Source organism: Eptatretus burgeri, chromosome 9 (genome assembly GCF_056783735.1).
Source record: "Eptatretus burgeri isolate ZD-2024b chromosome 9, Ebu_testis_v1, whole genome shotgun sequence".
NCBI classification, from domain to species: domain Eukaryota; kingdom Metazoa; phylum Chordata; class Myxini; order Myxiniformes; family Myxinidae; genus Eptatretus; species Eptatretus burgeri.
In genome coordinates, this window is record NC_140969.1 from 42,244,570 (window position 1) to 42,254,941 (window position 10,372).

The window sequence follows — 10,372 nt, forward strand, 5'->3', positions numbered from 1 at the left end:
TCTCACTGTCTGCCATGATTTTTGCTGGGAAAACCACATTTCAAAGCTGGCCTCCAAAGTTGGTTGCTGGCTGGGCATCCTCCGTCATGCAAAGTCCTTCTTTGGCAAACCTGAGCTCCTGACCACATACAAAGCTTTCATCCACAGCCTAATGGAGTACTGCTCTCCAATCTGGGCTGGTGCTTCTGCCTCTCACCTTTCTCTGCTTCCCACTGTGGAAACCAAGGCATTTAGGATCATTGGCATCTCCTGAGATGAGGCTGAGACTTTGGGTCTCTCACTCTCTCACCGCAGGAAGGTAGGTGGCCTTTGTCTTCTACCATCTCCTCTCCGGTCTTACCCCCCTGCTCAGTCTGAGATATATCAAACTCCCACACTCTCTTAAATCCCATTGTTCCCTCCAGGTCTTCAAAGCAGCTGTTCTCCACAATCTCATATCTTCCCCCATCCAAAACCACGATCTTTTCTACCCCTGCTAATCTACCCCAAACCCACCTCCTTCAAATTCCCTGCTTTCCTTCCTGCAAGTCCCGGTCGTGTCCATCTATTTTACCCCCTTTGCCCCATCCCATCCCTCTCCCTTCCACAGATCTCCTCATGTCTTTGTTCCCCACTGGTGTTTCTTTCCCTCGCCCGCCCCTCTTGTTTCCTGCTTCCCTTCTTGTGTTTTTCTGTGTGCTAACTCTCATATGAGCCTCGACCATGTATACAAAACAAAAATTGGCGAGAGTGATACCTTGCATATTGTCAACAAGTCTATCATTCTCTGTGTCAATCCTTCTGAGTAGAATGGAAGCGAAACACTGAGTTTTTAACATTGCTCATACTGTCCATCCAATATGGATTTTGATGACACCAAAACAGGTGTGCGGTTTTTCAAAAACAAAACGGGCCAAACCTGTGAATTGCAGGTAGGTCACTTGCCATCTATGCAAATATCAGGTGCACAACTTCAGTGCAGGTCCAGGCATTTATGAATACACCTGCATTATGCAAATATCAGGTGCAAATTCCATCGACGCAAATATCAGGTTCATTTTATGAATATATCTCCATTATGAGGCATGGACTTCTTGCAAGGCCAAGCAGTCTTTGAGATTCCACATCAGCAAAATTGTGAGATGACAAAAAAACATGTTGTTTAAGACCACCATTTAACCTTCACCTTTAACCCGGAGGGGTATGACATAAATTAAGCGTAAATGTGCCTGGCTCCAGGCTATCTAATAGAGGGCAATTTCGTTTTGATCAGGTAAACCGAATGAAGTCGAGTTATGGTGAAACATGTAAAATGTTCTATAATTAGGTCATGACATTAAAATTACATCAAGTTCAACAAAATCACGTTAATCCTGCATACTCTGTCTTCTAATTATTGATGCAAAATTTCCCCCAAAAAATTGATTCCAAAAGTCCCAGCTGACTCCAAGATACAGCTCATGCATTGGCAGAAAAAAGGAAGAAAATACAAACCTAAAAGTTGGTTTAGTATTCCGAGGGTACCTAAGAAACTCTAGGGTACCATTAAAACTACAAGAGGTATAAGCTTCTTCCTAGCCTTTAAGGGGAGGTTTAATTATCCAATGCATGTATGACCGAGACTAAAAGAGAAACGTGTTCTCATGGTTGCACCACTACTTTGGCACATTGCAGTCCATCCACCGTGGTAGACAAAGACACGAGGCAAGTGCTTCAGTCCAAAATTTTCCTTCTTCAAAAGGTACCATTGGATCTTTAAAGTCCCCCACCCCCCCCCCAAAAAAAAGAAGGAAGTGCGAGCCAGGAGAATTTCCCTCATGAACACACTAAACCACATTAGACATGAATTAATACCCCGCTCCAACTACTGCGTGAGTGGGAGCCGCAAGGCATTTCGCACTTTGTCACCACATTTCAGACCTGAAAACACAACTTCTGCTAAAAACTTCTCAGGAAACAGCGCTGGTGGGAGAGAAAGTACGACATGGAGCAGAAACTACTTAAAAGGAGTCAAAGTGTTTTGACATCAAGCAAACTTCAGCACAGATATTTGTCCTTTTCTGTGTCGTCCCAGCCAATGTCACACATTATTCCCACTGGTGTGTGAGTTTCCTGTTGCCATTGGTGTAAAAGCCACTGATCATGGCTTTTCCTCCAAATCTTTTTGAAAATTTATGCTTGGCCCGTTTAGTGTTCAAATTCCGTGTACAAGTTGATTTGTCCATTGACATTCGCGTCACTTGTGCTGTGCAAGATGCACGTGTAAGCTTCTTCACGAGCCTCAGATACTGTAAAGGAAATCTACGCAGTACAATATGTCGGGAAGAAAAAGTAATTGTGTTTCCTTGTGTTGTTTGACACTTGTATTTATGTTTGTTGTTTTTTTTTTTCACCTCGCCATCTTCTCCAGAGGCTTTCAAGCTTTTAACAAGAGGAGAAATGGGATATCCAGCAGAAAGAGAGGTACTTAAAATCTGCAAACCTGTTCTCACAAAGATGAATACAGTCAAACATCTTGTGAATATTTTCAATATTTTTCAATGTCTATAAAATATAGCACATCTTGTTTACTGCAACATGAATGAATTAAAACCTGGTGGGTTGATTCAGCCTGCTATCCTTCTGAGGTCGGCAAAATGAGTACCAGCTTATTGGGGGCCCCCAGAAAATGATGCAGCCAAGCAGCCACAAGCTGCATATGAATAAATAAATAATGAATGAATGAATGAATTTTCGATAATGCCACACCAGAAACATTTTTTTTATTCATTGAAGCAGTGCACAACACAACAACCATCTCTTTGCAAAAGGTATCGTCTTTTTTAATTTGAAGCAAAAAGTTGTGCTGCTTAAAGTTTCGGTGTGCCCTTGGGTGTCAGATGCCTTTTTGAGTCCATGAGTTTATTTCCCCTTCTATGGATTCCTTCAAACAAACCAGATTATGTATTTTGAAATGAAAAGAAAACAAATAAATCATTATGTAACCTTATGATCGTAAACAATGTTTTTCATAAAGTTATAGCTACCAATAGTTGATTGGACAGCCTGGAGGTTTGTGCACTTACCTTTAAGCTGTCGATCCTGGGTTTGAACCCTGACATCGCTATAAACTGTCATGCTGGTGGCTCGCAGGTAGGGTGATTCATCAATGTGTGTGTCCCTTGGATGAACCTCTGCTGGCATTGGTTTGTGGACATTAAATCTCCTAAGGTGCCCTTCCTCATCCAGCTGCTGTGAACAATTACAAATTCTTGCTCTGAGCTACTGAATTGAACATCTTTGTTTTTTCTTTCGACATTCTGGTGTTTCACATTCAGGGCAACGCAGCAACATCATCCATTGAAAGGACATAAAGCCTGAGGACCCATCTGCCAACGATGGTCATTGGTGGACAGTAAAGATCCCACGGTGCCTTTTGCGAAGTCGGCGAGTTATCGCCGGAACCTTGAATGAAAACCAGACTCGGTGGTGTAATGGTTAGAGCGTCTGCTCCGAGCTTGGGAGGTCGGTGGTTCTAACCCCAGCCGAGTCATGTCAATGATTTTAAAAATGATACAAGATCATGCTTCCTTGCATGATGCTCGGAATTTCGGAGAGGGAGAGTTTGTCCATAGAGCATGGACAAACAACCATAGGTTGGTAATAATAGCACAGTCTTTGATGGGCCTAATGACTTTCCTCCTATGTTGAAGTTCCTTGCAAGGGGAAATCATTTCTTCATTCTAATGAAGAATTCTTGGTCGTTGATGAATAGCAAACGATTTTTTTTCAGTCCAAACTGAACATACAAGTCAGTGTGAACCATGTTACATGTAAGAGCAACATCGTTTCAATGATGCAAACATTTATCATAAATGTTATTTTGTACTCTGTCATTTGTGACATTCTAACCATGAGTTATTCTTTTCTCTTTCCAGTGGGTGAAGACCATTCTTTTTTGCTAGATTTCACTCTCAGGATGACTGAGGGTGACCTTTGAAGAAGCACAATCTTCGAGCTGTTCATACATTACACTCTTTGGTCGTTGGACATGACCTAATAGGTTGATGTAGTTGAAAATAAGATCAATAGCGATTGCTAGAAAAAATATATATATCAGTGGGCTGTTATTTTTGCTTGGGGCAGAGATTATGACTGTCATATTAAACAGTGACCAATATAACAAATTACAATATAACAAATTTATTACCCATTTCATCACGCAATTGTTATAAAAGGTGAACATATGTCAAATGGAAATCACTGGTAATTTGACATCATTATAGCTTCTAATCTTCACATCAGCGAGACACCGTGTTTCAGCTTTTTAACGATAATTAATCATTATTACAGATTATTTGCATTAGAAGATTCAAACAAATGTAACGTCTCAATGATGATCGCTACTTACCGACCAGTAAACTGATATATAAATCATCATCTGTAATAGACCAAAGATCCTACTTTAGAAGCACATAGTAGATTAATAATAATAAAAATTTTCCAAAGATGTTGAAAATGTGCTATTGATTAAAGGATAATGATATTGAACTATTTAGCTTGTTCTTCAAAACGTCTCACATATTCTGTTTGGGACATACATGATGTCAGCATAAATTGTCATCAATGGAAGAGAAGAAACAGTATGCTGTCTACAACTTGTACATGCCCAATTCACACTCACCGCTGTGCTGTCAAGCCTGGGTTCGAATCCCGACCCACCTATAAACTGTCATCCTGGTGCTTCATAGGCAGGGTGATTCATCAATGTGTGCGCTGTCCCTCTGGATGTCCCATATGTCGGCATTCATCAGTTCATGTTAAAGATCCCACGGTGTCCTTCACGAATTGTGTGCAAGTTATCAACAGCACCATGAACAAATTACGAACTCCTGCCCTAACGACTGCTGGGAGGGCAATGGCAAACCACCCAGCATAACCCTTACTTGGGAAGCTGCTTCAGCGGCACCGACAATATGTGACAGATGGAGACGGAGACGCCATATTCAAGCTCGAAGTACTTATTTATTTTCCTTGAATTATTTTTTCTCTCTACTTCACCTCCAAGCATAACTTTATCTTGCCGTAGCAACACCATATAGAATATTGGTCAAAGATGCTGGTATCTCACTCGATCCAAAATCTTTCAGGAGATTATATTATTTTATTCCCTCGCCAGAGGAGATTGCAATCCCTCTCCTAACCTGGAAATCTTTAAGATTATATCATTATTATTATTTTGAGAAAAACGTCACAGATAAATTAATGATGTTACAAAACAATCTTCCAAACTGCTAGGTCGAAAAAATAGAAGTATTTTGCATGTCTTTTGTTCGTTGTTTTTTATTCCCCTCATCAGAAGGTATTGGATTTTTTTTGTCCACATGATCGAGGTTCGTGGAAGAGCTACAGCAGAATGGAAGGGGACAACATGGGAGAGTGAGATCAAGGGGAGAGAGACAAGGACACATGAGGGTGAACAAACTGCACACAAGCCAAATGAAACAGAGATGGAGATGAAAAAGAGAAGGAACAAACCAATGGACAACTAAAAAATGACCAGAGCTGAGGGAGAAGGGGGAAAATTGACAATAATCTGGAAAACGTAGTGCTTGGGAATGGGGTCATTGGATGGAAAGATATCATGAGTATGGATGGGGATTGACCTGGGGTAGTGGTGACCAGCCGTTTTGAAGTCTGCAGGGAAGAATGGGACTGAACAGACTTTTCTGCTTTCATTCATTTTGGTGAGTTTGGTTGTCTGTCTGTCTGCCTCTCTCTGCATATAATATGCTAACTTAGGCCATGAACACCACCTGGTAGTAGCAACTAGGCACAGCCAGGTCAGCCTTTTTCAAAAAACATAAATAAAAAAGAACCTAGATCAAAAAATTAAATAATTCTGCCTGCAAGACCATTTGTCCGATCAGGTTTAAATGTAAAACATAAATTCCTCATCACTACTGGATCATCGTTGAGAAGTTTCATGTTGATTGATTAAGTGGTTCAAGAGGTATATTTTAAAGATTTTCACTCAATCCAATATGACTGCCAGACCATGTGACCAATTATTCATGAATACCCTGGTATCCCTAAGGCTTGCGGAACATTTGTGTGAAGTTTCCTCTTGATCTGTCTAGCCTTTCTGGAGAAGATTTTTCTCAGATTTTAGGGTAAATCCAGTATGGTTGCCAAACCATGTGACCTATGATGTCATATGTGAACCTGTTGTTCCTCATGGATAGGTAATCAAGCATGTAAAGTTTACTCTCGATCTGTTCAGCCACTTCAGAGGAGCAGATTTTTAAAGGTTTTTTTGTTAAACAACATGGATGCCAAATCATGTGACCGATTACATCATCAATTTTTTTTTTCTGTGGACCATTTTAGCCCGAGATGACCTTCACAAATATTCATAGTGATCAGATGTAGTGTTCTGCATGTGAAATTATGACGTCATAACGAAGGCACCTATGATGTCATAAAAAAATAACTTATTCCCCAATGAGGAGTACTTGCCATGTGCCAAGTTTCAATTTTTTCCTTGGTGTGGTTTCAGAGATAGAGGTCCAAAGTTTTTCCAACATGGCTGCCACACCATGTGACCTATGACATCATAGTTATTAATAAAACATTCTCCATGAGTAGTTGCTCCTATGTTGAAAATTTAGTCTCAATCCGACAACTGGTTGTGGAGAAAAATACGAAAGTACTGTGCAGACAAACAGACAGACAAATAAACCAATGTCACCCGCAGGGTGACCCGTATCTTGCCAAAAGGTGGCCACGTGTGACTTCTTTAAGGTCACACTGAGGTGAACAGAACTGCTATCCACCAGGAGCGACTCCGTGAAGAATATCTGCCTACGAGAGATTCCGATGAGAATCGTTCTACAAAGTAACCATGAAAAATATGCTTTTGCCTCATAACGTCACCAAATGACGTCATAATGTCTCAAGCTTGACGTATCTAGAAAGCACTCATCGAGGTGTTCAATTTGAGGTACTACACGATATGGTTCCTAAAACTGGAAAATTTGACCTTGGGGTCAAATATGTTTGACCTGAGGTGCTAACCATGAAGGTCAAGGCCAATCGCCACCAAAAATTAATCAGCTGAGCGCCAGACCATGAACTATATTCCCATGAAGTTTGAAGACGATACGATCAAAATTACTCAAAAAATAAGGGTTTCGTCGACTCCCTGATTTGCGACAAAGTGACCTTGACCTTTGACCTTGACCTTCAAAATTTTGTGCACTGAAAGGGACCTCCATAGGCCTCTGATATGCGAAGTTACAAAAATTTCCAATGATAACTGTGCTCTGCAGAGTGATTTATATGTGATTACAGACCAAAAAAATAAATAAATAACGGTTTCGTCGACCTTGATGCTTGACCTTTTTGTGACCTTGACCTTTGACCTTGACCTTTATATTTTTCGTACGGTTAATGGTATCTCTCCAGGACCGTTGTACATGAAATATCAAGAGATTTTGATGAGAACTGAGGAAATAAAATTTTCATGAAAAATCCGTTTTTTCGTCATGACGTCATCAAATGACGTCATAGCGTCAAACTTTTGACAGATCTAGAAAGCACTTATCAAGTGCTTTCATATGAGGTATTACTCGATATGGTATCTAAGATTTCAAAATTTGACCTTGGGGTCAAATATGTTTGACCTCAGGCGCTATAAATATGTTTGACCAACCATGAAGGTCAAGGCCAATCACCACCAAAAATTAATCAGCTGAGCGCCAGACCATGAACTATATTCCCATGAAGTTTGAAGACGATCCAATCAAAATTACTCAAAAAATAAGAGTTTCGTCGACTCCTCTGATTTGCGACAAAGTGACCTTGACCTTTGACCTTGACCTTCAAAATTTTGTGCGCTGAAAGGGACCTCTATAGGCCTCTGATATGCGAAGTTACAAAAATTTCCAATGAGAACTGTGCTCTGCAGAATTTTTTATACGTGATTACAGACAAACAAACAAACAAAAAAAAAACATACAAGCTGACTAACATATCTTGCAAAAACTTCGTTTTGGCAAGATAACAAATTGACCCAAATGTAATATCCTCTCCTTCAGCTAAGGTAAGCAGATTGTGAGTATGTCTTTATAATATGTACAATTAGAATGTGAGTACGTCTTAATAATATGTACAATTAGAATGTGAATACGTCTTTATAATATGTACAATTGGAATGTGAGTAGGTCTTTATAATATGTACAATTAGAATGTGTGTACGTCTTTATAATATGTACAATTGGAATGTGAGTAGGTCTTTATAATATGTACAATTAGAATGTTTGTACGTCTTTATAATATGTACAATTAGAATGTGTGTACATCTTTATAATATGTACAATTAGAATGTGAGTACGTCTTTATAATATGTACAATTAGAATGTGAGTACATCTTTATAATATGTACAATTAGAATGTGAGTACATCTTTATAATATGTACAATTACAATGTGAGTACGTCTTTATAATATGTACAATTAGAATGTGAGTACGTCTTCAGAATATGTACAATTAGAATGTGAGTACGTCTTTATAATATGTACAATTAGAATGTGAGTACGTCTTTATAATATGTACATTTAGAATGTGAGTACGTCTTTATAATATGTACAATTAGAATGTGAGTACGTCTTTATAATATGTACAATTAGAATGTGAGTACGTCTTTATAATATGTACAATTAGAATGTGAGTACGTCTTTATAATATGTACAATTAGAATGTGAGTACGTCTTCAGAATATGTACAATTAGAATGTGAGTACGTCTTTATAATTTGTACAATTAGAATGTGAGTACGTCTTTATAATGTGTACAATTAGAATGTGAGTATGTCTTTATAATATTTACAATTAGAATGTGAGTGCATCTTTATAATAATATGTACAATTAGAATGTGAGTATGTCTTCAGAATATGCACAATTAGAATGTGAGTACCTCTTTAGAATATGTACAACTAGAATGTGAGTACGAATTTAGAATATGTACAATTCGAATGTGAGTACATCTTTATAATATGTACAATTAGAATGTGAGTGCATCTTTATAATAATATGTGCAATTAGAATGTGAGTATCTCTTCAGCATATGCACAATTAAATGTGAGTACCTCTTTAGAATATGTACAATTAGAATGTGAGTACGTCTTTATAATATGTACAATTAGAATGTGAGTACCTCTTTAGAATATGTACATTTATAATGTGAGTACGCCTTTACAATATTGTTGCGAATTCGCGCCCGCCAGCATGCGAACGGCCACGTAACTCGAATCGTGGCACGTCGCCCACTGGACGGACAATTCAGTCGTGACACTCTGGGAACAACGCCGGGAGCTAGTCACGGGTGGGGGTTTAACCCCACCACGATCGTGCCAATTGCCCACCCGCGCAGGATAGGGTTGCTCCCCAAATTCGATCTACCTTAGTACCTGCGCGAATGGTCGACCGGGCGATCGTACCACGCCACAGGCCGACTCCGGACACGAACCACTTAAGCGGTCCGTTCCGTGCTACAGTGATAACCGAGTGGTGTTATCGTTGACCTTGACGGTTGCGATTAATTCCCGGGATGTTGCACCCACTACGAACCCCTTACGTGATGCAAGATGGAGGGTCAATAAAAAAGGAAAAGATGAAGCGAAACGGGCACAGTTCAACATGCAAGCACTTTATTCACACACACACACAAACACACACACACACACACACACACACACACACACACACACACACACACACACACACACACACACACACACACACACACACACACACACACACACACACACACAGACAAGCACGTATATGCAGCCATACAGTCAAAAATGCACATATAACAGTTAAAACAGTCATGCAACGAAAGCAAATGCAGAGCTACAACCGACTACGACCGACACACGGCAACACTTACGCAGTTCTACTTCACAGACGCTGCCAACACACACATTTATACAAAAAGCAAAGGAAGGAAAAGAAAGAAAGAAGTTGTGACTTCCCTTTTATGGCTGGTGAGTCCCTCTCCCATGACGGTCAGCGTGGTCGCGCCTGGCCCCGACCTCTCTCGCGGCCTGCGAATCCTCTCCGGCACTCCCCGTCCGGACGCGCAGGTCCACCTCACAACGGGCGCTGCCGCGTCTTCCGTCCGTGCCTTCGTGACAGGGCCGCTCGCCAAGCCGCGGGCGCAGGACCTCTTCCCTCGAGAACCAGACTCTCGTACCAACCCTCGACCAACTGAAGACCAGACCAGGCCACCAGCCAAGACGAAAAGAAGACGAAGAGGAAGAGGCGGAAGAGGAAGAGGCGCCCGAGCGCCCCGCCCGTGTCCATCTTTTATAGCGCGGGATCCGCCCTTCGCCCCGCCCCGTTCTCGGCTC

At 40.6% G+C, this 10,372-nt stretch overlaps 1 protein-coding gene across 1 annotated transcript in view; it reads left to right on the forward strand.

Annotated features, from left to right (window-relative positions):
* LOC147020018 (calpain-1 catalytic subunit-like) overlaps positions 1 to 4,832 on the forward strand; it is a 59,844-nt gene extending 55,012 nt beyond the window's left edge. The window contains exons 17-18 of the mRNA XM_085893773.1: positions 2,390 to 2,442; positions 3,897 to 4,832. Coding sequence (XP_085749899.1) covers positions 2,390 to 2,442; positions 3,897 to 3,923 — 80 coding nt within the window. The 3' untranslated portion in view covers positions 3,924 to 4,832. The remainder of the gene's footprint in view (positions 1 to 2,389; positions 2,443 to 3,896) is intronic.
* The last annotated feature ends 5,540 nt before the right edge of the window (positions 4,833 to 10,372 follow it).